General features: G+C 42.5%; 2 protein-coding genes across 5 annotated transcripts in view; one reads left to right on the top strand and one right to left on the bottom strand.

Moving 5' to 3' along the window:
* Positions 1-5,709, top strand: part of HHLA2 (HHLA2 member of B7 family) — a 28,668-nt gene extending 22,959 nt beyond the window's left edge. For 3 of the 4 annotated variants that reach the window (XM_073306329.1, XM_073306340.1, XM_073306343.1), the window contains one exon: positions 807-940. In XM_073306329.1, coding sequence (XP_073162430.1) covers positions 807-940 — 134 coding nt within the window. Of the gene's footprint in view, positions 1-806; positions 941-2,315 lie in introns of those variants that run through there. The other variant, XM_073306354.1, reaches the window with a different exon arrangement.
* Positions 5,710-7,489: 1,780 nt separating this feature from the next.
* MYH15 (myosin heavy chain 15) overlaps positions 7,490-27,440 on the bottom strand; it is a 60,973-nt gene continuing 41,022 nt past the window's right edge. The window contains exons 31-42 of the mRNA XM_073306318.1: positions 26,948-27,144; positions 25,795-26,144; positions 24,172-24,296; positions 21,557-21,672; positions 17,484-17,676; positions 16,317-16,520; positions 14,956-15,081; positions 12,582-12,752; positions 11,855-11,959; positions 10,992-11,087; positions 10,182-10,319; positions 7,490-7,619 (exon numbers count right to left, since the gene is read on the bottom strand). Coding sequence (XP_073162419.1) covers positions 7,602-7,619; positions 10,182-10,319; positions 10,992-11,087; positions 11,855-11,959; positions 12,582-12,752; positions 14,956-15,081; positions 16,317-16,520; positions 17,484-17,676; positions 21,557-21,672; positions 24,172-24,296; positions 25,795-26,144; positions 26,948-27,144 — 1,839 coding nt within the window. The 3' untranslated portion in view covers positions 7,490-7,601. The remainder of the gene's footprint in view (positions 7,620-10,181; positions 10,320-10,991; positions 11,088-11,854; positions 11,960-12,581; positions 12,753-14,955; positions 15,082-16,316; positions 16,521-17,483; positions 17,677-21,556; positions 21,673-24,171; positions 24,297-25,794; positions 26,145-26,947; positions 27,145-27,440) is intronic.

Below are 27,440 nucleotides of genomic sequence, written 5' to 3'. Positions count from 1 at the left end.
ACATGTTCATGAATATAACTAATGGCCCAACAAACATCTCCTTCTCCTTTCAGGCAGGCAGCTGGGAGACCGACAATTCTGTTTTGGGGCTCCTGAAACAATTTCTTTTCTTTAAAACCCTTCCTGCAAAATCAATCAATCATGGTTTGAGGTTTCATCCTGATTTGAGACTGTTCTTCTTACAGAAATGCAAAATGTGTCATGGGAAGGGATTTCCATTTCCCAGCCATCTGTACTACCAGGTATAACATTTACTGCTGAGAGGTCCCGTTGCAAAGCAGTGGGGCTACTCATGCTAGTGAGCACTATATCTGAAGACAGTGTTTACAGGATGGGGCCAGTTGATCTTGTTTTTAATTAGACTGTTGTGGAAGTAACCAAGCCTTACCCCGCCGCCCCATAAAGCCACACATACAGGTCTGCCTTGAGACTGTGGCAGTAAGCAAAGGAGCATTTTCAGCGATTTGGGTTTCAAATGTACTTACCGGTTGAAAACTTATATTCTCTTAAAATTGCAGGATCTTAAAGCTTTTATTTAAAATTAAATTTCAATTTGGTGTTAAGATTACAATCATGTTAATTGAAAGAAAAGATTAGTTCCCAGCTCAGTTAGAAGTTTATGAATTATAAACGGGAAAGAAGTAATAGACTGATGCCCATTGTGGACTGTTGTGAGTATTAAGTCAAGCTTGCACTGCTGTGTATTTCACTTAGAAGGAGCACATAGGCTTTAAACCTTCTGAGACACTTGAGAAATGTTAACATCTTCTGTTTGTTTGAAATTAATATGAACTATGTATTTTTAGAAAAATCCTCACATTACTACTGGATAGCTATAGTGCTGCTGATCCTTATTGCCTTTGCTGTATGCTGTGCTGTGAAGGTATGTATTGCTTTAATAGCTGTTTTTGTAAAATCCTCAAGAACAAGATGTGTGTAAAAATATAATTACTACTACTACTAAGGTCAGAATTTGGATGCTTGACAAGCATATTTAATTTGGTTTAGTTAAGAAGCTGGCAAAAGACTGAAAATATAAAATCATAGGTTGTAACTAATATTCCCTGTTTCTGCTACTCCTTGTGGTTTATAGGCGGCCCCAGTGCCCCTATAGATTGCAAGCAGTGTCTGTGTTGCTCTGTCTTTTAGATGTTGTTGTTGTTGTCGTCGTTGGTGGCTGAGTGATCCGGGGTAGGTCCCTTTTGCTCCACATATACCTAAGGTGTTTTTCTTTTCAAGAGCACACTGCAGCAAGCAGATCTAAAAAACAATCCCCACGTAGTCTCTACATTGAAAGAGAAGCTGCATGCAAGTATATCTAGCCTTAAACCTGGCAAAAACTAATCTAGATACATCCAAGCTCTGTTACTGAAATGAAAAACCAATTGCTTGCATGCACCTCTACAGAGCTTCTCTTCCCCCGAACTCTTTCAAACCTTTCCTCACCCACAGATCCAAAGCTTTTAGGGATCCATAGGGATTGGGTTCGGTTTGCTGCAGATCCCAAGCCATCTAAGGTTATAGGCCCCTTCTCAGGGTATGTCCGTGCTACAGTGGTATAGCTATAGGTAGCTATTGGTACAGCTGCTGTAGTGTAGACATTTCCTACATAGATGGAAGGAGGTTCTTTGTCATTGCAGGTAATCCATCTCCCTGAGAGGTGGTAGCTATGTTGATGGAAGAATTCTTCCACCATCCTAGCTGCATCTACAGAAGGGGTTAAGTCAACCTAACTAAGTCACAGGATGCAAAATTTTTCACAGTGCTAAGCGATGTAGGTCGACTTAAGTTATAGGTGTAGACCCCGGGCCTCACTGTTTGTATTGCTTTATTCCTTTCCATGTGTTTAGTGCAATAAAGGAACCTGCAGGCTTCAATCCCTAACTCTCACCTAAACCAAATTCCCTTTAATATGGAATTCTGCTGGCCTATCAGGGAAAGATAGCTTCTTATTACCTTAATTCCTTTTGTAAACCTTGTCTAACACAATCACTCTGCATTTCCTCCATGACAATAACTGTGGTGTATTGAGGACTGCATTAGAATGGTAAGCAATCACTTCAGGAGCCTGCTTGCAGGCTAGGGAAGGTCTGTAACAAAGTATGTGATGGGAATCAGTTTGAAAAGAGCCAGTTTAAAGCAAGAAGGGGTGATTTGTGCCTCCCTGCCTTAGGGTGCAGCCTGTTTTTTCCCTCTCTGGTTTCGGTTCTTGTGTATTATTTTGAATTCTGTGAAATAGAGCAGTGTTATGTTGCAACCTTCCAGCAAGATTATTTATGTTTTTATCTAATTTCTCTGTGTATCCTGTAACATAGCGGAGAAGAACGGTGTGCAGAAGATCGAGGGGGAGCCTATAAGAGAGCAAAGATTAAATGGCTGCATATGGACAGTTTACAGTGTAATGAAGGAGAAGATTTTGCAACATATGCTCAGAGTCTTGAGCAGTGTTTTTATGCACATGCTATTTCTTAACATTGTTTGTGTAAAACCACTTTTGTAACGCTTAAAAGTTTTCCTCAAGAACCTGATGAACTGGAATATAAGGACATAAAAGAGATTCTAAGAAGCATTTTGAGCCTCTCAATGTTTTTAATAAAAGGATATGTTTCACTTCAGAAACCAGATAGAAGGGGAAAGTATCTCTGAATTTTTGGCAACCCTGAAAAAAACTGTCCACTACTCATTGTTTTGGTAATGTTCTGAAGGAGCTCTCAGATGAGTCTGAATTAAGAGAGGTTGTTGGATGTTGTGTGTCACAAGGACCTGCCACTAGATGAAGACTGCTCTATTTGAATCCACACAAAAAAGTGCACCAAAATTTGAAAATAAATTGGCCTCATCATGCCAGGCTGGAAACATGGCCTCAGCAGTGGATTAAAGAAACACCACCACCAGTTCAAACCTCTCACAGGAGCCAAACAGAACAGAGGGAATCCTATTTCTGCTGTTTAGTGACACCACACCTGCAGGAGCAGCATTTCCTTAATAAGCTGCAGAGCAAGAAGTGTTTGAAGAAGGGACATGCCAATGGGCAGGCCACAGTGCACCAGACCCAAAAGGAAGCCACCAGTGTCTACATGTAGGAGCTACCATCCTAGTTAGGTGCCTGTCAGCTTCGAATGAAAGGATGCGTGAGCTATACCATTTCACAGAACTGTATGCGGTGGGAAAGGACAGACATATTATCCCCTATATTATGTTAATGTAAAGGTAAATGACGTGATATACAGGAGTGGCCATGTCTGTGATCTCTGGGGGTGGGAAGGTGGTTAGCAAAAAAAAAAAAAAATTCCTGGGTTAAGAGCAAGAGAAACTAATGTGCTTTGATAGCTTTACAATTAGGGGCAGAAAGGAGTGTTAGGCAGCCTCCCTGTCACTGTAGTTTAGATAGATATCTGTTCACCATTAGAGTTAATAGTGAGTGAAGGAAATGCCCCCTCCCCACCCCCCCATTGATGGGCATAAACTGGCTATACAGATTTAAATTGGATTGGAGTGTGATGCACCACATGCCAGAAAGAGTGAGGGAACTGAAAAATACAAAGCTGTGGGCTCAGAAAGAGGCATAACCATGAGGCTGGTTGTGACAAGGCCTACGTTTCTGAATGTTAGACATGTGCCATATGCCCTGTGCAGGAGCCTGTGGAGAAACAAACAGTGACAAGCCCCCAACATAAACTTCCCAGTTTTTTCTGCCAAGGGCAGTGATGGTACAAAATTACAGGGGAGGGATGAAGTGAGGGGAAAAATGTGGTAAAGAAGATATTGGCCCTAATGGCACATTTACTCGAGATAATGAAGAGGTACATTGACTAACTCAGTATGATTACAGAATGTGGCCCCTGAAGCAAGAAAAGATTGTTTGGGTTTTTGTTGGCTGGAAGAGGAAGAATTGGTGCTGGAAGATGGTGGCCAAGAGAGGAAAAGTGCTCCTGCTGGCACGAGGACAAAGTTTGGATGGCCCTTTCTTTCCCTGACAGGTACTACTGGCCACAGCCTGCAGCAAAATGGCAGACCCTGCTGTAAGGTTAAACTTGTAATTTGGTTTTTATGGTTGTGTTTATTAATTAAGGAATTTACAGGGGAGGACTGTGGTGTTTTGAGGACTGTGTTGGAATTGCAAACTATTGGTTTAAGAGCAGGGTGAGGGTGATGCTCTTGTCCTGCCTTACAGTATAAGAGGGCTCTGTAGCAAAGCATGAGAGTGGCTTGGAGTCACTTTGAAAAGAGCTAGCTTAAAGCAAGGTGGGGAGAGTTGGGCCTCCCTGCTTTAGGGAGCAGCCTGTTTTCCTTCCTCTCAGTGTTTGGGTTTTTGTGTTGTCGTTCAGGGTTCTACAAAACACTGTTATGCTGCAACCTTTCAGCAACAGGATCTGTGTGTTTTAGCTACTTCTCTGTGCGTAGGCTGTGCACGTAACAGAAATCAGGCTTGGATTTCTGAGCAAGAAAACTGTCTGCTGCTGTTTGCTCCTACTATATTCAGGGAAACAGGACGTTGGACCACACTGCTTAGAATTCAGAATGATAGCACATAAACTGCAAACCAACCCTAGTATCAATAGCAGTGTGGCTGTGGAAGCAGCGGAGCAGAAACACTCCTGAAATTGAAGGGTACATGCTCAGCTGTCCACTCGACCCCAGCTACACTGCTATTTATAGTGGCACTAACTCTCTTTAAGCTACTGCAAGGATGTGTATATGTGAGCAGGGGAATCACACCCCTAACTTGTAGTGTAGATTAGCCAGAGAAAGAGAAAACAGGCGGCTTGCCGAGGGCAGGTCTACACTTAAAACGGTGCAGCTGCACCGCTGTAGTGCTTTAGTGAAGAGAGTTCTTCTGTTGGTGTAGTTAATCCACTTTCCCGAGAGGGCAGTAGCTATGTTGGTGAGAGAAGCCCTCTCGCTGACCGAATGCTGTCTACAATGGCACTATGTCGCTAACGTAGTTCTACCAAAGTAATTCTGCAGTGTAGACCCGACCTTGCTTTAAGGTGGTGCTTTCCAGACTGCCTGTGGGAAGGTTGCCATGCATTGCTAAAGAGCCCCTTAGCCTGTAAACGGGACAAGGGAACCACTCAGCCCTATCCCCCACGCTCCCACTTTTACACTGATCGTTTACAATTCGAACACTGTCATCAATATAACCCTGTCAGGCCTGTGCCCCAAAGAAGGTCTCTTTCTTAGCTTCCTCCCAGGGCCACGTTCACTGCTTCATTCACTTTCTGGGCCAATCTGCTTCTGACACACACAGACACACTGGCAGCTCCATCACTCAATCCCCAGATTTTTTGTAATCAGTCCCAGGGGAACCCCTCTTGTTCTGCCTGCGTTACTTCTTTCTCAGGCCTTCCCATGAAGTCTGATGCCTTGGGAGGTGGCTTGTATTGTTTCAGCTCTCCCTAAACCAAGGGACATTTAATCGTTCCCTCATTTAATGGGGAGGTGGGTGGATGAGAAGACCCCAGAGTGTTTCTCCATCCTTGTCATCTATGATTTTACTGCACTTGGCTAATAACAGTGGAGAATGCTTGCTTCTTCAATGAGACCTATATGGGCATTTTTGTTGTCTTTCCCATGCCAATTGACTAATTTTATATATCATGAAGTGTGGTAAACGTTGTATTTGTTTTGACTTTCAGGACACAAATAATCAAGGAAAGAGTCTCTTGGAAGACTGTGTAAAGCTTTCGTGAGCTACAGCTCGCTTCATCGGATGCATACCATGGAAACTGCATCCGATGAAGTGAGCTGTAGCTCACGAAAGCTCATGCTCAAATAAATTGGTTAGTCTCTCTAAGGTGCCACAAGTACTCCTTTTCTTTTTTCATTAATTTTCTGAAGACCTACCAAATACAGCCATACATTTACACCTTACCTATTACTGGCTTAAAAAAGCCCAAACAGGTGATGGAGAGACAAATTATCTGACCTAGTCTTCCTGAAAAGGGGTATAGGCATCTCCTCCGTCACTGAAAATCCTTACCTGTATACTGAATTAATAATACTTTTGATGTTTTTAAGGGTGTACAGGTGGGGTCCTGTTTGTGATGCCTGTGACACAGAAATGGGAAACTATTGTCTTGAAATTAAGAGAGCCCATATTTTTAAGTCAGTTGTTGGTGCTGGTAAAGGCAACATGGTGCTGGTGCCATTTTTTTTTAACACATTAGCATTTTGTAACTGATGTTGGTGACCCTGTATATTATTGTAATTCTGCACAAATCCAGAGCTAGGAGAGGCTGGAAATCATGACTTTTGCACATTTGATAAGGTACACTTTCCAGTGTTGGAGGCTAGGCTTGTTTCAGTTTATTTAATTTCTTGGGAATCTACCAGTAGTAGGAACTCATTTGTACACAATACTGCTAATAATATTTTGTCATGAAAAAGTCAGAGGTTCTGTGCCTGGCACATATATAATAGTGTAACATCAGAACCAGGTTTAACCCAACATACCACTTTCCTGAAAGGCTTTTTGAACCCTGTTAATATTTAAATGAAAAACACACTCTGAGGATTGCCCCATATGCATCAGCACACACAAAGGAAAGTTTTCTGACATGCAGGGCTGCCTGAGTGAATATGGGAAGCAAAAGTAAATTATAACCTGGTAAAGGAAAACATTAATGGAAACCTAGAATTGGGTTTAAAGTCGAAACCTTAAAAAAAGCCACAAATAAAATTTGGTATATTACCCTAACTGAGAAATTAAAACCCAATTTTTTAATTTTAGATTTTTCTATCTGCCAGCTAATTTTCAATGCACAGATGACACCAAAACCCCTCTCTCATTCTTCCTAAAACAAGTCCAGCTGAGGAGTCACGTTGCCTTTTTTCTGTCTGCTATCACTGTAGACTGTTCTAAAAAATGCAGGCCAATCTTAGTTTTGGAGCCATAGGTGAATTGCCCTATATGGGTTCCTATACAGTTTCTTCCTCACCTCTTCCCAAGATCCCACCACCTTTGTATACCCATGGATGCTTCCCTAGCTCAATTACCTTCTGTCCGCAGTCAGTTCATGGTGGTGGTCTCCCATCACAGCTATGCTGAGCCAAGCCTCTAGTGGCCCATATTCCAGACATGGGAAGTCAAGATGGTGAGCTGTAGCTCAGCTTTCCAAGAGGAGAGCAGGGGAGGGAGGGTTAAGAGGTTGTCAGTCTCTGCTCGACATGAAACTAGTATGGGACTGCGGCTGACAGGCTGGATGTGAGTAAGTGGCTTAGGGCCATAAATGTGGAAGGCTGCCCCCTGCACATGGGTAGTCTTGGTCACTTTAAAACTCTCTGTATGAAGAATGTTAACTTCAGAAATGTGAATGACTTTGTGTGTGTGTGTGTAGTTGCATTACTGACAATTAGGCTTTGTTCCAAGATAATGAGCAGGGCAGTCAGCAGGATTCAAGCAGGTTTTTTTTGAGCTCTGGGACCAGGCCTCAACAAGTGTAAGGGAAAGAAAAACACTGCAAAATCTGGTTTGGGTTTTCGTTTCATTTTTATTTCTTAAGGTGCCTATTCTACTGCTGCTTTCAACTGTGTAGCTCATCAATTAATATGAAGCATCAAACGCTGTTCGGTCTTCAGTTACTCAGCGCACAGTGTATTTACTCCTCTTCATGAACCTGAAATGTGATTTTTGTGAGAAAGACAGTATAATTCAATTAAGAATGAAAACGTTTACATCATTTCTTAAAGAGTAAATTCTCAAGTATCAGACAAAAGCTTCTATTCCCTTTTACCTATTGTATTAACAAATTCTCACTGGCATAAACATAAACTGGTTTCGCTTTCTTGAAGTCAGTGGTGTTATTACTGATTTTCACCAGCTGAGAATACTGCTTAGTTTCTTGTCCTGATACTATGTGTATGTTATTAACAGCTTATGAGTTTCATGCAGCGCTGTTAGGAGGTACACCACAGTTCTGTGGTAATATAGCCCATTCTATTGAAACTGTTCTCGCTAAGGGCTTGTCTATATGAACACTTAATTTGCAGCAAGCCGGGCTGTATATGTATCCATCACTACCTTCCTGGGCACTAAGTGTTTGTGTGGACCCTGCCGCTGTGCACTGAAAGGTCCCTAGTGCTTTTTGATCTTTCCCGCTGTGAAATGGGAGTAGGTCAAAGTGCACTAGGGAACTTTAGTGCAGGTAGGGGCACCAGTCATTTCAACCATGTCACTCCCCTCTGAGAATCCCTCTACTGCTACTGCATATAACTCAAGCTTAGCAGCTTCAGTGTTCCACATAACGCTGCCCTGTCCTACTTATCTGAGCTTGTCTTGCTGCACGGTGCCCTGCTGTTCTACGAAGGTTCTTATGTTGCACGGCATTCATCACAGGTGCTCAGATGCTACAATCAGTAGTTCAGTAAGCAACGTGACTACTGGCTGTCACATGTTTCTCTCATCCTCTCCTGAGGGAGAGAAGCATGCGCAAGTGGAAGCATACACTGCCTCTCTTCTGCTGGTGTTCCCAACCTCAGCCACCCATCTGTCAACTTCTCATATGAGCACCACCATGCCTTTTTCCACATTGCCTCGCTGCATGGCACAGACTTTCTGAGCTTATCTATAAGGCCTTTACCCTCTCAGCATTTAAGTTCCGCTTGAAGATCCACATTTGCCATGTGCCTTACAGTGAATTAGCTCACAAGGAAAACTGTGTACCCCATTCTCCCAAACCTCTATTTTAGACTGAGCTGCTTAAGGCAGGAACAAGGTACTTGTCTGTCAGTGGCTGATGAATGCAAACAATGGATGCTGCTATTAATAATTAAATTAAAATGTATTTGAATTGTATTAAGAGAAGTTAGGTGTAAAAGTGCAAATTATAATAATTTATAGGATTAAATGAAATACAAGATGGCGTTTAATAAATCTATGCAACAGCTTGGCTTTGTGTGTAACATGAATTCATGGGACTGGAAGAACTTGGACATTCACCAGAAAAATGCACTTTCAGAAACTAGCAAGGGAATAAAAAAACCCCAAAGTTTAATTTTTTAAAAAAAGCTACACAACATTGAGGGAGCCACATTTTCACCCATAGTTCCAGCACCAGCACAGGGCCTAAAGGTATAGAAGGCCAGATCCTTAGCTGGCGTAAGGCAGTGTGGCTTCATCATCGAGAAAGGTATATCAATTTACACCACCGGAGGACCTAGCCCCATATGATTTATTCTGGTGTGGGCAGGCAAAGGAAATTGGAAAAATCTTGCCACACAATGGATATCATAACAAAGGAGAGGGTGATTGGATAAAATCTCCTTTTTAAGTTCTGGGGAGAGAGAGAGAGAGAGAGAGAGGTTTTCTTTGTGCCATCATGGCTGGGGTTGGTCACCCGACACATGCATTTCTAAAATCTTGAGCCTCAGAGTTTAGATTATGCCTCTAAGTCAAGTGGACAAAGATCATTCCAACTCCTTGTTCAATGCCTCATATGTGGATGAGGAGCATACTTGCACCTGTTACGATTTGGGTAATCAAAGGCTCTCTCACTCTTTCAACTGCAGGTCAAACCACATCCCCAAAGGTAAGAAATTTGGAACCTTTATTCAACAGCTTGGTGGTAAGTTCCCTTTACTCCAAATGCAAACCCACATACAAATATTAATAAAATATGAATGACTTAGAGTGCCTATACAGCCAATCACTAACACCCCAAACTGCAAAAGCTATCACCCTGCACTGAAAGCGCAGTTTCAAGATGAAGGTGAAATTGTGTGTAACCAAAAAATCTGCCAGTGCCATAATCCTCAGGCTGCACTGTGTTGTGGAAGAGGCCCTACAGGACAGGTAGAAATCCATGGTACATTGCAAGAGACGATGCTTTTGAATACCCACTATCAAAGAATAATATTTGATTATGTATTGGCAAAAACTCTCTTCGAGTTACAGCTGCTCAAGTAACAAAGTTTGTATTGGGATATATTAAGGACATGTTTCTTTGGCAGGTTATAAGGTTCAGGTCACTCTCCCAAAGTTTTTCCGTAATGTAAAAAAATAGAAGGCTGCAATAAAAACTCACATTTCAATCTGGTTCAGATTTATGATATGGAATAATTTTCCTATCTCGTATAGTACTGATGTAGAGCTGTGCTGATCAGTTCTCCTTCCTCTGCGTGTATGTGTGCACATGTGTCAGTGTGCAGAGACTCACTTATTCTGCAGAATAACACCATACCTTTTTTATCCCAATATCTCTTGTCTTGGTCCTCAGTTTATTAACTTGAGATTCAGCTATTTCAGCCCGTTCTTCGGCATCATCCAGCTCATGTTGCTGCTTCCTGTACTTTGCAAGATACTGATTGGATTGTGCTTCCTGGTAAGACAAAGGATTAGACAAATTTTTCCCTTGTAGATTTGAAAACGGTGATCTTCAGTACCAGGCAAGGTTCAAGTGTGTGAGACTAAGCGGCAAATATCCGTGGGGCTTAACCAACCTTTGCGATGCAAACATTTAGTCAAATGTTTTGCTGGTTTCACCAGTACTCCCCATTTTAAGGGAAACTTTCAGGATGGGGAAAAAACCCTTCTAACATGGAACTACGTTATAGTCATTTTTCAGTAATCACCGACTTAGCGGGTTAACAGAATGTCATGAAAAGTTTCACTCTGGTTGATCCAAACCCCTTGCCCAGGATACACAGAAAGACAGCTCCGGAAAACTATATCCATACACAACACCAAGTGCAAGCTGCTTAAGATGGAACGGGTAGGGAGTGTACAGTGTAAATCAGTACTACATAGATCTTCAGCTAAGCTGAATATATTTAATAAAACTGCTAAATGATTTTTAGTATATGAAGGCCCTGAGACCCAGATCCTCAAAGGTATTTAGGTACCTAGATCTCATTGGTTTCAATGGGAGGTGCCTAAATGCCTCTGAGGATGTGAGCTCAAATGACCAAGGATGCAATTGTCAGTGAGGGCATGACTTGATTAAATTTAAAAAAAAAAAAAAATCCATGTCACAACTGTTCCTGTCACTTACAGCTTCCTCAGCTTGATGCTTATAGCTTTTCACTTTTAACTGCAGCTTATCGATCAGCTCCTGCATCCTGGTCAGATTCTTCTTATCTTCCTCTGCCTACATCAAGCAAACAGAAAAAATGCTTTAATGGTATGTATAGGCAGAAGGTACGAGTATGTCACAAACTGAGTAAGTTTTGTGAGGCAATTATTTCTATCACATTGGAAATTTAGGACTTTGAAACAAAACAGTTCAACTAGTATCACTATGTATAGAGATAAGAAAAATATTCTAGTGGACTGACCAAGGGTATGTATTTGTTTCAACGGTAAAACCAACACAGAGCAGTGGAAGGAACTATCAGGAAATATATTTAGAAAGTATCAAGCATAGTGATACAGACTCCCTAACGAATAATGCAGAGATGATGAAGGACATTTCTACTCTATAGAGTAAAAATGGTACCCCAGTGCATATCTTCTCCCTGTGCGTGTGGAAGCTTATCTTTTTATTCCAGTGACAAAAGTAAATTTAATCTATTTTATTCTGGTTAGTAGGGTCAATACCTGAGTGAGAGAGCTGGAGTCTCCTTCTCATGCATCAAGAAAAATGGTACCTACGGATGCTCCTTGACAGGTTTAAATAGCACCGTGTTAAAAATGCTAAAGCTCCAACTACACTAGATTAACAATTGTTTAGGTTAATTGAGGGTAGCATTGAAAAGTGTTTTTCTAAAATTCACTAGCACAGACAAAGCTTTTGGCAGTGCTCATTTCCACTGGGTGAAGGATGCAGCTCAACACTGTATTTGAAAGAAAACATTTCCTCCAGGGACCCACAGTTTAGTATAATACTTAGAAGGACTGGGGTTTTTGCTACAGTACCTGATAAGTCAGCTCCTTTATGCGTCTCTCATATTTGCGGACTCCTTTCTGGGCTTCTGTATTGCGACGAAGTTCATTCTCTAGATCATTTTCCAGCTCACGTACCTGCAAGAGAAGAAACATTATGCAATTCCACATGTTTAAACATCAAATAGTTTAATTTACAGTTTAAGTGATGTTCATCTTTGCAGGACCCTTTGTCACATATCTCCAAGTATGTGCTTCAGCAGTAGACCAAAATTTCCATGTAGATGTTGGTTTTCTACCCAGTTTATTATGCATTTTTATTACATAATGTTCATATTGCACTAGCAGTTCCAATCAGGACTGTAACCCCAACATACTAGAAACTGTACAAACATACAAATACTCCAAAGAGGTCACAAGCTAAGCTGGAAGCATAGAGGCTTTTCCATTTTCAGACTTTATGCCTTATTTTAAGCATGGACTTCATCATATACTTGGTGTTGGCTACAACAACCACATTGCTATGCCAACCAAGTCAGGTGATAAAAGGGAAAGATGGGTCCATGTGGACCTCACACCTGGCCTAGGTGTAACTCTTAAAAGAGTTTACGCTTAATATAATCTCTAAAGAGTTCTTTCTACTTTATAGATGGTCCCTAAGCCAAGGTCAGAAGTGACTGTGTCCAGAGCAACCATATTGTCTGAGTTTTATGAAGTATCTTCTTCTTTGGCAGGCCTATAAACAGGACAGAAAACCTACCCTGGACTCCAGCTTTTGGATCTGCTTCTTGCCACCTTTCAGTGCTATTTGCTCTGCTTCATCCAGTCTTTTCTGTAGATCTTTAATAGTCTGTTCCATGTTCTTTTTCATTCTCTCCAAGTGGGCACTAGTATCTTGCTCCTTTTTAAGCTCCTCAGCCATCATTGCTGCCTAAAATACAGATAAAACATCACAGTGAGGTCTGTTGGACTGTGGGAAGAGGCTTGTAAGAGAAGTGAGGGAAGCCCCACTGCTTGTATCATTTACACTAGACTGAACAAAGTACCAGAGAGTACTCTGTAGAGAGTTGTCCTTCACAAGTAGATTTGATGGACAGACAATGTGACCTTGTCATAAATATAAAGGGAAGGGTAACCACCTCTCTGTATACAGAACTATAAAATCCCTCCTGGCCAGAGGCAAAACCCTTTCACCTGTAAAGGGTTAAGAAGCTTGGATAACCTCCCTGGCACCAGACCAAAATGACTAGTGAGGAGACAAGTTACTTTCAAAGCTGGTGGGTGGGGACAAAGGGTCTGTCTGTCTGTGTGATGCTTTTGCCGGGACCAGGTCAGGAATGCTCTTCAGAACTTCTGTTAAGTTAGTAAGCAATCTAGCTAGAAATGTGTTAGATTTTCTTTTGTTTAATGGCTGGTAAAATAGCTGTGCTGAATGGGATGTATATTCCTGTTTTTGTGTCTTTTTGTAACTTAAGGTTTTGCCTAGAGGGATTCTCTATGTTTTGAATCTGATTACCCTGTAAGGTATTTACCATCCTGATTTTACAGAGGTGATTCTTTTACTTTTTCTTTAATTAAAATTCTTCTTTTAAGATCCTGATTGCTTTTTCATTGTCCTTAAGATCCAAGGGTTTGGGTCTGTGTTCACCCATGCAAATTGGTTAGGATTGTTATCAAGCCTTCCCCAGGAAAGGGGGTGTAGGGCTTGGGGGGATATTTTGGGGGGAAGACGTCTCCAAGTGGACTCTTTCCCTGTTCTTTGTTTAACACGCTTGGTCGTGGCAGCATAGGGTTCAAGGACAAGGCAAAGTTTGTACCTTGAGGAAGTTTTTAACCTAAGCTGGTAAGAATAAGCTTAGGGGGCCTTTCATGCAGGTCCCCACATCTGTACCCTAGAGTTCAGAGTGGAAGGAACCTTGACAGACCTAATAGGTCTTTTCCATCTCTCTCTTCTAATTCTGTGATTTAAGATCTAGCTTCCTACTTCAATACCTGTATGTGGCTTTTCTGTTGAGTAAAACTGTGCCATTTGTTACACACATTTTATACAGGCTGTACTAAAAATGGTCTAGATGCAATGCTTGTGAAAGTTGCTGGGCTAACAGGCCTGAAAGACCAATTCTCTATTTATCCATAGAATAGGTAGAGTCTGGGCAGTGTTAGGGAAGCTTCCCCAGTCTGTGCCGGCAGTGACTGTGAGGTACCACATCTAGGGACGAAGAGTTCAGAGGCCATGCCCTATTGTGTCTTGGGTCTTTCTGCTGACATTGCTAACAGCGGTGCAATGAGTCTATTTCTGAACAGACAGATATGATAACACCAAGGTCCAGCTACATATTTTGGATAGGTCACTGTACAGCCATCAGAAGATAATTGCTGTGCTGGAGTTGAACTGGTGACATCTCCCACCTCCAAAGGAGATAGACCAGCTGAAGAACAGTTGGGAAAAAAAATACAGGAAGAACTTCCTCCAGGAATTCTGGGTGTACAACGCATGGGGATTCAACACTGTGAAACCTGGGTCCCTGAATTTCACATTGTTTGCTGATATAACCCTTCTGGCAACATTGATTTCTCCAGTTCTGCTGGAGCTGAAACAACACTAGCTTGACTCCTCTGCTCTCCAAGAGAGGTCTTCGATCTCTCTTCTCTTGACCATAGTCTTGTGCTGAGAGTAGTGTCATGTGGATCCCACATCTCTGGCCGGCATCTGACTTTAAAATTACTCTTTTGGGAATCTGGAATGTCCCCCCTCCAATCAGAGCCTTTCTTGTGATCTACGCAGCTGCCAAGTGGAACTTGGAGGGTGGGCTCCCAACTGTCTCAGCTTGTCCAGATGCAAAGATCTATTTGGAGGTGACATGACCCAACCCAGAGTTTCAGGATCAGCAGATGTGCCCCTTCTTGGAGAAGAGAAATTGACCAAGGAGAAAATGTTTCTCTTTTCCTCCCTCCAACCTTTTCTGCACCAGGGCAGCATTAACCCCTTTCAGCCAGCTCTGGAGCCCACTGAATAAACCGTTCCCCCTCCCCCCCGCCCCATAGCCACAGAAATGGAAATTCAGGGGGCACGAAGTGTTGTCAGAATATGGTGCTATACCTGCAAAAAGGGAACAAGCAGCCAATCTACTTACATCGGTGATAGCTTTCTTGGCTTTTTCTTCAGCATTCCTGCACTCCTGTATAGCCTCCTCTACTTCATTCTGCATCTGAGAGATGTCAGTCTCCAGCTTCTTCTTCTGATTGATAAGGCTTGTGTTCTTTTTGTTAAAAAAAGGAGGGGAAAGATTATTAGGGACATAGATAAATTGTTGAAGTCCTACAACAAACCTATGACCACACGTCTATTTTTGCAGCTCCCTAGACTTCACAGGATACAGTATCTATTAACATGGTATGGGCCTGACTTTATTTTTTAGACCATCTTTAGATTGTGTGTATTTTATCTTTTTTAAAAAAGTTCCCAGAGCTCTGAATATCCGTATTTAACAAACAAAATGGAACTAAACAAAAAAATTCAGCCAAACACTGAAATAGGGGACTGGTGCAGTGTTTTCAGCTCTGGTCAATGAAGGGCCCAAATTCAGTTATTCTAAAAGGTGATTAAAGTGGAAATCCAATATTGTGGCTGCAGTTCAGGAGGTAGCACATAATGTGTTAGCAGCACAAGTTTTGCTAATGCATGACAAGCTTTCATCGCCTGCTGGTATTTAATTATTTAGAGATGGGCTCATAGGGGTTTGGAGTGGACATCCCCGTCTGTGAAGACACAGCCTCCTAGAACCTGCTAAGAATTACAGTCTCCACTTAAGGAGGTAACAAGCAACAAGGGCAAATCACTTATTTTATCTGCTCTCCCCATCCCAGCCCTCATCAGCCTACCATTTGATGGCCCTATATTGATGAAGATCTTTGATGTGGTATGGAGCCACTTGCTGCCAGTTAAAATGTACTGTCTTGCTCAATGTAGCTATACATAATGAATGGACTTTGCATGTTTTACTGAAGGCTTCTCTAAGCAGCTTGCATAAAAAGGTCACACATACCACTTCCCCTGACCCCCCCATCAAAATAGCGTCCATACAATCCACAAACCCAACTGGGTTTTAACATTGCTGCGTGTAAACACTAGTAGTAAGATAGTCTGAAATTCTATGACACCCTGTGAAAGAAGGTAAAGACCCAATTATCATCTGACTTCCATCTTTACCCTTTCTAGGAAGTGTTTATTATAGCAGGCTAGATCACTTCTGCACTGATATCATGATGGGAATGAAGTATAATATGGGGAGAGAGAGAGAGAGACTGACTGACTCATTTTCTTTAGTGGAATGAATGAAACTTCTCTGACAAATGATGGTCGGTGGTTATGGCATTCATATCCTTCTGGCATGTGCAATCTTTAGGTTTCTCCAATGGCCACTACTGCTGCTTGTTGAGACTAGTGTACACAGCGCTTAGGAAACCGCTCCCCTCCCACTCCTTGAAATCCAACCTGGGTGTGGAGAAGGTTCACACGTTCAGTGGCTTCCAGTAGCTCTTGCTCCGCCAGCTTACGCCCACGTTCAGTCTGGTCTAGCACGGCCCTCAGCTCATCAAGCTCTGATTGGAGAAGATTGTTCCGCCTGTCAGTGACCGCCAGCTGCTCCTTCAGGTCTTCACTCAGGTGTGCTGAATCATCCATCTGCACTTGCAGGTCCTGGAGCAGAAACAGCAGCATTCTCACACACTAGCGTGACAGGACTTGAGCTTAGGGTGACCAGATGTCCCGATTTTATAGGGCCAGTCCCAATATTCGGGGCTTTTTCTTATATAAGCTTCTGTTATGCCCCACCCCCTGTCCTGATTTTTCACACTTGCTATCTGGCCACCCTACTTGAACTCAAGTCTTTGCTGTTCCATGCCAAAGCCTCTGAAAATCTGTCTGAACAATGCGGAATGGAGGCTTATCCAGGAGGTCTCGAAGCTGTTTTAGCTCCTACTTAGAAAAGTACTGCAAAGACTTCCTCCCTCCATGCTGTGAGAAATAGCACGTTTAATTCACCCTGGCCTGCTGTGTTGGGGCCATGAACTGCATCTTCCAAGTCAGTGGTGGTTTCAAGTGGGGGTATTTTGTGGATTCATCCTCTGGGGAGTGCAGGTGAGGGATTAAGGAGTCTCCAGGAAATCTGACTTTATGCCCCGACATCAGTTTAATAGGAAACTATTTGGCAGAGGCTGCTGGAGAATTAAGTTAAATGAAGCTACGCAGATCATCTGGCCATTCTGACTCCCTGTCAAATGGCTCCTCCTTTCAAGGACCCATCAGCTGGGGACAGGAAGTCCCTTGTACTGCTGCTTTTCCCCCTCACAGAGGGCTGTCTATTCATCAGGACCCTGTGACCCTCGGGAAGAATCTGATTAAATTTTTATCAAGCTCTTTGAAGATGTTATAGGCTAAGAAGTACTTTGTAGCAGACACACACCCAGGACTGGCCATGCGCTGCATGGCACGCTAACTGCACCTAGTCTTTTGGAACAGAGTCTCAGTTTGTACTCATAATAATTGCTGTAAAAGCACTTGCTCTGTGTGTGTGTGTTTTCTGTTTGAATTGCTACATATTAATAAAACCCAGCCCTTGCTTGTGGTTGGGTAGTTCTGAGTAGCAGCTCAATGGGGTACCTTTATTTGTGCCTGCAGGATACGTGCAGTCTTTGTTGCCTCTGAGGCATGCCTGTTAGCATGGCTGAGCTGGATTTCCATCTCGTTGAGGTCCCCTTCCATCTTCTTCTTCAGCCGGATGGCCTCATTTCTGCTCTTGGCTTCAGAATCAAGGGTGGACTGCAGCGAGTCTATGGTACGCTGCTGGTTTCTCCTAATTTTGGAGTAATATTCAGAAGACATTATAGGGGTAAGGAAATCTTTCCCCTCCCTCCCCAGAAGTTTTAATTACCTCCAGTAACATTTTATTTCCTGAAAGAGTTGCATTTTCAGGAATGAAATCATATATGGATGAGTGTATACAGCAGTAGTACATAATGACCCATTGTGATCACTAGTTCGGTCTGCTCCCCTCAAAAAGCTCCTGATCATAGTCAGAGTTTAAGGCCAGAAGAGACCACCAGATCCTCTAGTCTGTCCTCCTCTATATCACAGGCCACCTATACCAATCAGCACCCACACACTAAACCCAACATCCAAAATTAGACCAAAGTATTACAGCCCAGAGGAGGCTAGACTATTATGTGCCACATAGCAAGCCACATCATTCCCCTCTTCTTCCTCCCTAAATGTCCAAATAGCACCTTTGAGGCTATTACACTGGGGAGGGTCACAAATTCTTTCTTCTGGGTTTGAACGCAACAAACAATACTTAATTCTTGGCACTACTTCAGTGCTTTACATCTGAAGCTCTAGACGAATTTTGTACCATTTTGTACAGGCATTAACCATCAATCAATACTCACACCTCTGAGAGGTAGGCAAGTATTCCTATTTTATATATGGGGAAACAGAGACTGAGAGGTATGTAGTTTGTCCCTTGCAATACAGTGAGTCATTAGAACTCAGGAATTCCTGATTCTGAGCCACATGCTTTGAGGTTTTGGCAGGTTCTTCATTATCCCCTCTCTCTACCAGGAAATGATTCAAGGAATTGTAAGTGTCTGATATTTGCTGAATTTTTTTAAAGGGCTTCTGGCAGTGACTATATTGACCCATAATTGGTCTGTTTCCTGTCCTTTGTTATACAAAATAAGTGCTGAGATTCATATCACTCACAACAACCCCAGAGTTCTCAGGAACAGCCCAGCATGTCTGGGAATCGTTCCAAGTCTCACATAATCAAAACACCAAACCATTATTCAGACATATCAGGGATGGAAAGCACCTGTCAGAGACCTCGGAGACATTGCAGGACTGTTCCCTATAGCACATTTTCTAGAATTTTGCCCAATTTACTTCTAAAGGAGAGGTTTCAAAGTAGCAGCCGTGTTAGTCTGTATTCACAAAAAGAAAAGGAGTACTTGTGGCACCTTAGAGACAAACAAATTTATTTGAGCATAAGCTTTCATGAGCTTCATGCATCCGATGAAGTGAGCTGTAGCTCATGAAAGTTTATGCTCAAATAAATTTGTTAGTCTCTAAGGTGCCACAAGTACTCCTTTTTTTTTTTCAAAAGGAGAGTAATTCCTCAGCCTAATAGGGCTCACTCAAAGGGGAAAAAAATAACCCAAGGAACAAGAAAACCCTTGCTTTCATCTCCTTGCTTCCTGTTACATCCCCCTCAATTCTCAGATAATCCCTTGTCCCCCTTGATAAATCTTCCCCGTTCTGTCTCTGCTGAGCCAAACTGCACACCTTTGCTGGTAGCTCTTCATCTGCCCTCAAAAGTCAATTCAGCATTTTTAGTGCTTTTTGTATAAACTCACGACACATGGATCTATGTGTTGCTGGCAGCGGGCTGCCCGGAACTAAAGGTAGTGTCGCAGGTGTGGGCATCATGGGGACCTAAAAAGCACAGGCTACAGTAAGGGAGAGTGGGATGAGTGCAGCTCCCCTCCCCCCCTTCTGCTAACAGCAGAGGGAGAACTCCCCGTCCAGTGCTCCTCTCTGGCGGCTTTGTCTAGAGCTCTGGCTCCTGTCTCAATCTATTTTAACCACTGACAGAGGAACTGTCACCTGCCTACTCTGCAGTGTGATGCCTCTCTGTGACCTGTCCAAAAATCACTCTCTAATGTCCATATCACACGGCTGACTCAGTCACGCCCACACTTCTAAAGTTTCTTCCACTAGTACTGCTTTCCAGGCTTCTCCTGCCCACTGAATATGTATTGCTGATGATAGCTCTTCTATAGCGCTTTTCCTCAGTAGATCTCAGAGCACGTCACAAAGGGCAACGTCATTAACCCCATTTTGCTCATAGGGAGACTGAGACTTACAAAGGTGAAGCAGTCCAATGGCAGATCTGGATACAGACCCCAGATCTTCTGAGTCCCACTGTGGTGCACTATCCACTAGGCCACCCTGCCTAGTAGTAGCTTTTTATTGCACACCACATCATTTCTGTTTTCATTTACTAGCTATGTTCCTTGATTTAGTGCCCTCCGGTTGCTCCCTGCTCTCTTTTTTCCTAGTAGTCCATCCAGCTCACCAACCACATTCAGATCCTTATGTCATTATTTCCCCTCCAAGACAAGGTCCCTGATTCTATTCATTTGTGGGCCGTACTTTTAGGAATGTTCCTCAGAACCCTGTAGTGCTGCTTCCAGGCATGTACCTGGGGAGCCAGCACAAAGATTTCCAGGGTGCGTTTTGCAACTTTAAGGGCCTGCTGCTTACAATGGAGTAGAACCCCATGGGGAGGGGAGGCTGCGATGGCAGACACTCCACAGGCAGAACAGTAATTCAGTGTAGGCCTATTGGTGAACATGTCCACAGGGATCTTAGTTAAAACCGAACAAAATTTTTTCAACAAAAAATGACCGGTTTTCAAAATCAACCACTTTTTGTGAAAAGCTTATACTTTCTCACAGTTTTTTGGTTTTTAATCAAATGCTGAATTTTCAACTCTTCCCCCCTGCCCCCCGGTTTCTTCCCTCATTCCTCTTTGCTCCCAAATATGACAGAAAGAATGATTTCTAGATGGCCCCTTTTGCCACTAACTTTTCAGAACGTCTTCAACTTTGGGAAAATTACAGAATTACAGGAAAAATGAAACTAACTCTAATTTCTAATTTCCCAAAAGGGTGGAGAAGTTTTTAGAAGTTGCAGGGCGGCAAAAGGAAAAATGAAAGCAAAAAGTGGAAAAAAATGGAAAGAAATCTGGATATCAGACACTTTCTATTGCACTGAGTGGCAAAAAAGAAACAGGGAAAACACTTTAAACATGTCAGAAAAACTTTAAAAAACCCCCAAATTGTCCCATTTTGAATCCTGCAAAAAGGAAACAATTTAGAAGTTTTGAAATGGTTTTTCCATTTTTCAACCAGCTTTAGTCTCAGTGTTGTTGCAGCATCTTCTCAGATGTGGCACCCTAAGCAGCTGCCTACTGTGGGGCAGTTCTTGGGCGGAGTGTTGGAAGGCATTAGTGTAATAGCAGCCCTTGATGCGAGTGTTGCATCACTAGTCTGTTTCCACACTACAGATTCTTTGACTTAGTGGCTCTCAAGGTCTGCCTTATACCCCCGCTGAGTTGTGTTATTACCACCACTACACACACAAATGATGGATGTGTGTCTGTGGGCAGGTGTCACGGAGCTTTACCTTGTGTTAAGTTGCTAGTGAAGATAAGCCTTTGGCCTATCACTAGGCATGCCCTTATATCTAGCAGGAGAATGTGTCGTCTTTGTTTGGCTAATCTACCTGGTTTTCATATGCTCTCTTACTGCATTCTGAGTCATGATACTGCAGCCAGGATTAATCCCACTATGGAACACCCCTCCCTTTTAGGTAAACGGAAGAAACTGTAAGTATTTTTAGGGATGGCCAAACTGGTTAGAAAAAGTGGACTGCATCCAACTCTGACCCACACATGACCCATTTAACGGAACAACTGTTCAACGGTTGGTTTTGTTTTTAGCTTTGCACATCTCTGTGCTTCCTTCTTTGGCCAGAGATGAAAATACCGAAAGCTTGCAAGAAACTTTATTCCAGCCAGATTTCCAGGATGATCAGAAAAGCTGGCAGAAGCCTTGAAGAAACGTCAGAACTTCTGAGTTTCACCAATTACAAACCATTTTCTCACTGTATAGTACCTAATGTTTTCCATTTCCTCCTCCTTTTCTGCCAGTTTTCTTTCAAACTCTGCTTTAATCTGAGAAATTTCAAGTTGAAAACGAAGGCTCTTGCTTTCTTCATGCTCCAGGGCTCCCTGAAATAAAAGGCACACAACTGAACAAGTCTCTTAGGCCAGAGATCCTTAGACTTTTTCAAAGTATGAATCGCAACATTGAGATTGACCCTGGACACCACCTCCTCATTCCTGACTGTCTCCTCACCCATCACCATCTACCTGTGGCAACTACAGTTGCTTCTTGAGAAAAGTAACCTAGCTTTCCTAATGTGTTTACCTATCTTTTAATGCAATTTGGCAGCTGGAAACATGAGCAGTCACCTCTTCAGACTACACATGGTCAAACAGTTTGAGAACTGATGTCTTAGGCCTTGTCTACTCAGTTTTTGTACCAATACAAAAACTGTATACAGACAAGCTTTACACAGTAATGGTAAAAGGGCTCCATCCTGCTCCCACTGAAGTGAGTGGCAAAACTCCCAAAGACTTCAGTGGTAGCAGAACTCAGCCACAGGATTGTTTGCAAAACCTCTCTAAATCTGTCTTTCCCCCCCCACCTCCCCATCAGCCTTACATCAATAGGTACATGTGTTTGCTGAAATTAACTATACTCATTCACATGATCATCAATACTATACTCCTTGCCAAATCTTGTTCTAGAAGCATGCATGGCTCCCATTGATGGCAGTGGGATCTGTGTAAGTGAATCTCTAACCTGACACCAAAAGGAAGAGAAGGATGAAAAGTATCAGGTTTTCATGACAAAATATGTAGCTATCAAGATCTTCCCCTTTTCCAGTAAAACCTGTAAGGAAACTATCTGGTAACCTCCTATTTTAAATCCCATGACTTTTGTTTTTGTTTCCCCCCCATAAATTGCGATCAAGAGACTTTACGTAATATGGTTAAATACTAAGGCCCCAGACTTGCAGGTCTTACTTAAGCAGAACTCCCATTGAAGTCAGTGGGAATTCAGACTGATTCCTGACTGAGCCAAAACTTCCTCTGATTTAAACAGGCAGATTAGCTGGGTAAGGATTGGGTACTTGTGAAGAGAGCAGTCACTCATTGATCTACATTTGTCTCAAGAGATATCATCAATAGAATAATGACATACAAAAGACACAGATAAGCAAATTATCCCTTATTTCTGGTCACCATGCACCATCTATATTCATTTTAACAAACACGCCACACTAATAAACCACCAATGGTAACAGCACACAAAAGTACTGCACATTAAAGCAACAGCCAGAAGCCGAGATTCACAAGAAAAAACCTTATTAAAAAATATTGCACTCCACAACTGATTTTTAAATAAGATACATCATCATTTTGGGGATGTAACACAAACTTTCCTTGCACTCATTAGCCTGATCTGCTCACAGACTTAGAATTCTGGGATGTATTCCACATAATTCATGAAAGTCAGGTGTGTCATTATAACCCCAAGAACGGATGTATTCTCTCTCATGAGATAAATATGTACACTGCACATATAATCACTCTCAGCACCCCAGAGCTCTGGAAAAGGATGCTATTTTCTCCGCTCTGATTTTAACACCTGTCTACATGGCCATGAAATCCCTGCCAAGTATAAAACATCCTGTAACAGACCAAAAAAAGTTACACATATTTAGTGTATTAACATTTTACAGTTATTTGGTTAATTTCATTTTTGCAAACATTGTTAAGAGGAGGGCAAAAAAAATATTGACACAAAAAATTCAACACTTGACTTTAATGAAAAATCCCCCGCCACATGCTATATTAGCCATCAGACACTGATGCACCAACCTAGCCCCACAGTGTACCAAAACCTCAAGAAATCTACAAGCTGACCTTTTAAATGAATAACCAGGAGCTGATTTCCACCTGGCCTGTAATGAATTTTGTAGTGCTGGTTCACTCTCAGAAATTGAGGTGGGTCCTCCATGTATGTATGCATGCCTGTCACTGCAGAAAATTACTGTGATTTTTACCAGACTCCTTTGGGATTTAAAGATTTTCTAAATGGCCTCTTTTCATTTGGGTTTATGAGACTGCTACTCTTGCTTAGCAAACTATCATTGTAGGAAGAAAGCAGGGCACTAATCTCAGTGCAATCCATAGTGAGACATTATTTACAATAAAACTTCATAAAGTTTATAGCTTTTAATGCTCAAAGAGGAAGATGAGAGTTACGAATTTGCTGATGAATACAAGATATTTGGCATACTCAGTAAGGTGTTAAATTGGATGAACAAAACCACCACCCGTGGCAGCTTGCATTTTAAAAAGTGACTGGGAATTTGGATGCTCCAAGCTGAGCTGCTTTGAAGAGGCCTGATTTTCAGAGGAAGGGTTTCTTGCAGTTTCTGAAAATCAGGTCACTATAGAGGTGTCTCAGTTTGGACACCCAAAAATTGAAGCTGCCAAAATCATGTTACTTTTGAAAATTTAGGCCAGCAAGATTGGTGTGTAAATACAGAGGAGCAGAGAAAGATCTCCTAATAATAAGCAGTAAATTTTTGCTGTGTGACTGAGAAAGTGATGCAGCAACAGACAAACCTCCTTCCCTCCCTTCCTTCCTCTTACCTCAGCTTCTTCCAGGGCTAACTGAACTTCTGACTTTTCTTGTTCAACCTGTTTCTTGATTTTTTCTATCTCATGAAGGCTCTTGTTTCCTTCACTAATCTGATCAGTCAGATCAGAAATCTCCTCTGAAATGACAAGAAGAAGAATTTAGTATCAGAAAGTCCCAGAAACATAGTACTGTACATACAAGTGTAACATTATGATTTTACCACCTGGCACAGAGAGTGATTACAAAAATCACCTTCCAAATAACTTGCTAAAGGTTTGTCTATACACAGAAGTTGCACTGATTTCACTTAAATCTGTTTAATTAAAGCAGTGCATCTTTTGTGTGGGGACTCTCCACAACCCGTTTTAAACTGGTTGTAGCAGTTTAGCAAACTTGCTAGTTTCTGGAAGGGCTCTATGGTGGCAGATGACAGAACAAGGAGCAATGGTTTCAAGTTGCAGTCGGGGAGGTCTAGGTTGGATATTAGGAAACACTATTTCACTAGGAGGGTGGTGAAGCACTGGAATAGGTTACCTAGGGAGGTGGTGGAATCTCCATCCTTAGGGGTTTTTAAGGCCCTGCTTGATGAAGCCCTGGCTGGGATGATTTAGTTGGTGTTGGTCCTGCTTTGAGCAGGGCGTTGGACTAGACGACCTCCTGAGGTTTCTTCCAACCCTAATCTTCTATGATTCTGTCCACCAAACTTCAAATGTCCCATGCAGCAGTCCATCTACATTCCTCACTCCTATTCCAAGTAGCACCTCTAAACAATGACAGAGTACGTTAACTCTCCACCCCCATTCAATACTTGTGCTCACTCAAGTGATTGCCAAGAAGGACAACAGTGATGATTGGGGTTATTTTGTGATGTGAACTCCTCTGGGCCTGTATGAAGAACTGGTTGGATTTCCTGTGAGTAACATACACCTGAGAGTTCCTTTATGATTCCATGATCTTTTGAAATAGGACCTACTATTTTAAGACTTTAACTCTGGTCATAAGTGTCAGATGGATGGTACAGCTCAAAACAAAATTCTAGACAACAAGCCAATAAAGTTGAAGAACTTAGTACAGTTCCATTAAAATTTTTCTAATTACATGGGACTGGATATTTCAAAATATTTGCTAAGGGATTGTGGCCAAAAATCTATCACAAAATGGCTGTTCAGAGGCCTCAGTGAAACTATTTGTCTCTCATACACTAGTGGAGAAGTGTTCCATGTTACAAAAAGCACCATAACTGGTACCAGTTAGGTCCTTTGTCGGCAGGCTCAGCAGTTGGCCAGTGATGGAAAGGGTTTGATTTCTTCTTTATCCCATGAAGATAGACCCTGCTACAGGGTACAATTGGGGTACTTTGGCAGGTTAGTGTAGAAAAGCATGCACTAACTGCCTGTATGTTGCTCCTGTTCCTGTGGATAAATGCTGTTAATTCAGCATCTTTCACCAGCACCAAATTCGTTTAAAAACTGGATGTAGAGAAGGAAAATAGAACAGATTTCAGTGACAGAGGGAACATCCACTGCTCCAGTGCAGTAGTGAGACTAATTTTATCCCACTTCTACAGGGGCACCACATCTCAAGACAACCAGGTTCTCTCTTAACTACTGCTGAGCCTGTTATGCATGGCCTACCTTGGAGGTTCTTGTTTTCCCTTTTCACTGTCTCCAGATTGTCCAGAGTTTCTTCGTAGGCATTCTTCAGTTTAAACAGCTCTGTGCTCAGGCTACGGGCTTCCTTCTGGGAAGCTTCAAGCTCTGCTTGCGTCTCCTCGTACTTCTGCTTCCAGTCACTGATGAGCTTGTCAAAATTGCGCTGCTTCTTGTCCAGGGCTGCCGCTGCCGAGTTAGCCCTTTCTAAGTCAATCATGATGTCCTCCAGCTCGTTCTGCAGCCTGTGCTTTGTCTTCTCCAGGGAAGAGCACTTGGCATTGGCTGCCTCAATTGCTTCCTCAGCTTCCTGTAGGCGAGCCGCTAGCTTTTTTCTAACATGGGGAAAAATGGGGCAGAGCAGTAAGACAACCATGAACAGGCCTGATTAGGCCTCAGCTGGAGTACTGTGTCCAGTTCTGGGTGCCAAATTTCAGGGAAGATGTGGACAAATTAGAGAAAGTCCAGAGGAGAGCAACAAACATGATTAAAGATCTAGAAAACATGACCTATGAGGAAAGATTGAAGAGGTCTGTTTAGTCTGGAGAAAGAGAAGACTGAGGGGGGACATCATAACAGTTTTCAAGTACATAAAAGGTTGTTACAGGAGGGGGGAGAAAAATTGTTGTTCTTAACTGCTAAGGATAGGACAGCAAGCAATGGGCTTAAATTGAAGCAAGGGAGGTTTAGGTTGAACATTAGGAAAAACTTCCTAACTGTCAGAGTTGTTAAGCACTGGAATAAATTTTGCTTAGGGAGGTTGTGGAATCTCTGTCACTGGAGATTTTTAAGATCGGCTCAGACAAACACCCGTCAGGGATGGTCTAGATAATACTTAGACCTGTCTTGAGTGTAGGGGACTGGACTAGATGACCTCTCAAGGTCCCTTCCGGTTCTACGATTCTATGAATAGCTCCCAAACAAGTTATCAAGTAAGTGTGGCTCCTGATTAATGGCAAGAGCCACTTGGAGATGGCAAACACAACACAGACAGAGCGTACATTCATCTGACAGTGTGGAAACTACTAGCACTGTAATCCTCTTATTCTGTATATTTCAGTGTGGTTAAAAAATGCTATGGAGTGTAGTTCTCCCAGTGGAGTACAGGAAGAAGGCAACAATAATAGAAACCACTTACTTGGCTTCTTCTAGCTCCTCAGTTCTTTGAATGGCATCAGTTTCATATTTAGTCCTCCACTGTGCCACTTCTGCATTTCCCTTGGACAGAGCCCGCTGCAGCTCTGCCTTGGCTTCTTGCTCCTCTTCAAACTGCTCCCGCAGAAGATCGCAGTCGTGCCTTGCAGCTTGCAGTGCATGAGCAAGGGCGTTCTTGGACTGCAGGATTAATAGGTTACATCGTTATAGTCAAGGATGGCAAACCAGTCTGGGACACAATAAGCCCCAACCAACAGGTCCCCAACAATCCAAACTGAGCCTTTCTAGGTTACAAAAAGTTCAGTTCCTTTTCCTCTTTGTCTCCGAGTGTCTGGCTACAGCTGAGGGGAGGGGAAGAGAACAAGAAAGGACATTCTCAAGGTATTTCTGGTCCAAATGGAAGTAAGAAACACCCTAAATGCCACGAGAAAGCCCGTTTCCCGTGTCATGTCCAGCCCAGCATTGAGACCAAACAT

This window comes from Lepidochelys kempii, chromosome 1 (assembly GCF_965140265.1).
Source record: "Lepidochelys kempii isolate rLepKem1 chromosome 1, rLepKem1.hap2, whole genome shotgun sequence".
Taxonomy (NCBI): domain Eukaryota; kingdom Metazoa; phylum Chordata; order Testudines; family Cheloniidae; genus Lepidochelys; species Lepidochelys kempii.
Note: the sequence above shows the minus strand (reverse complement) of the source record. Positions and strands in the feature narration are given on the sequence as shown.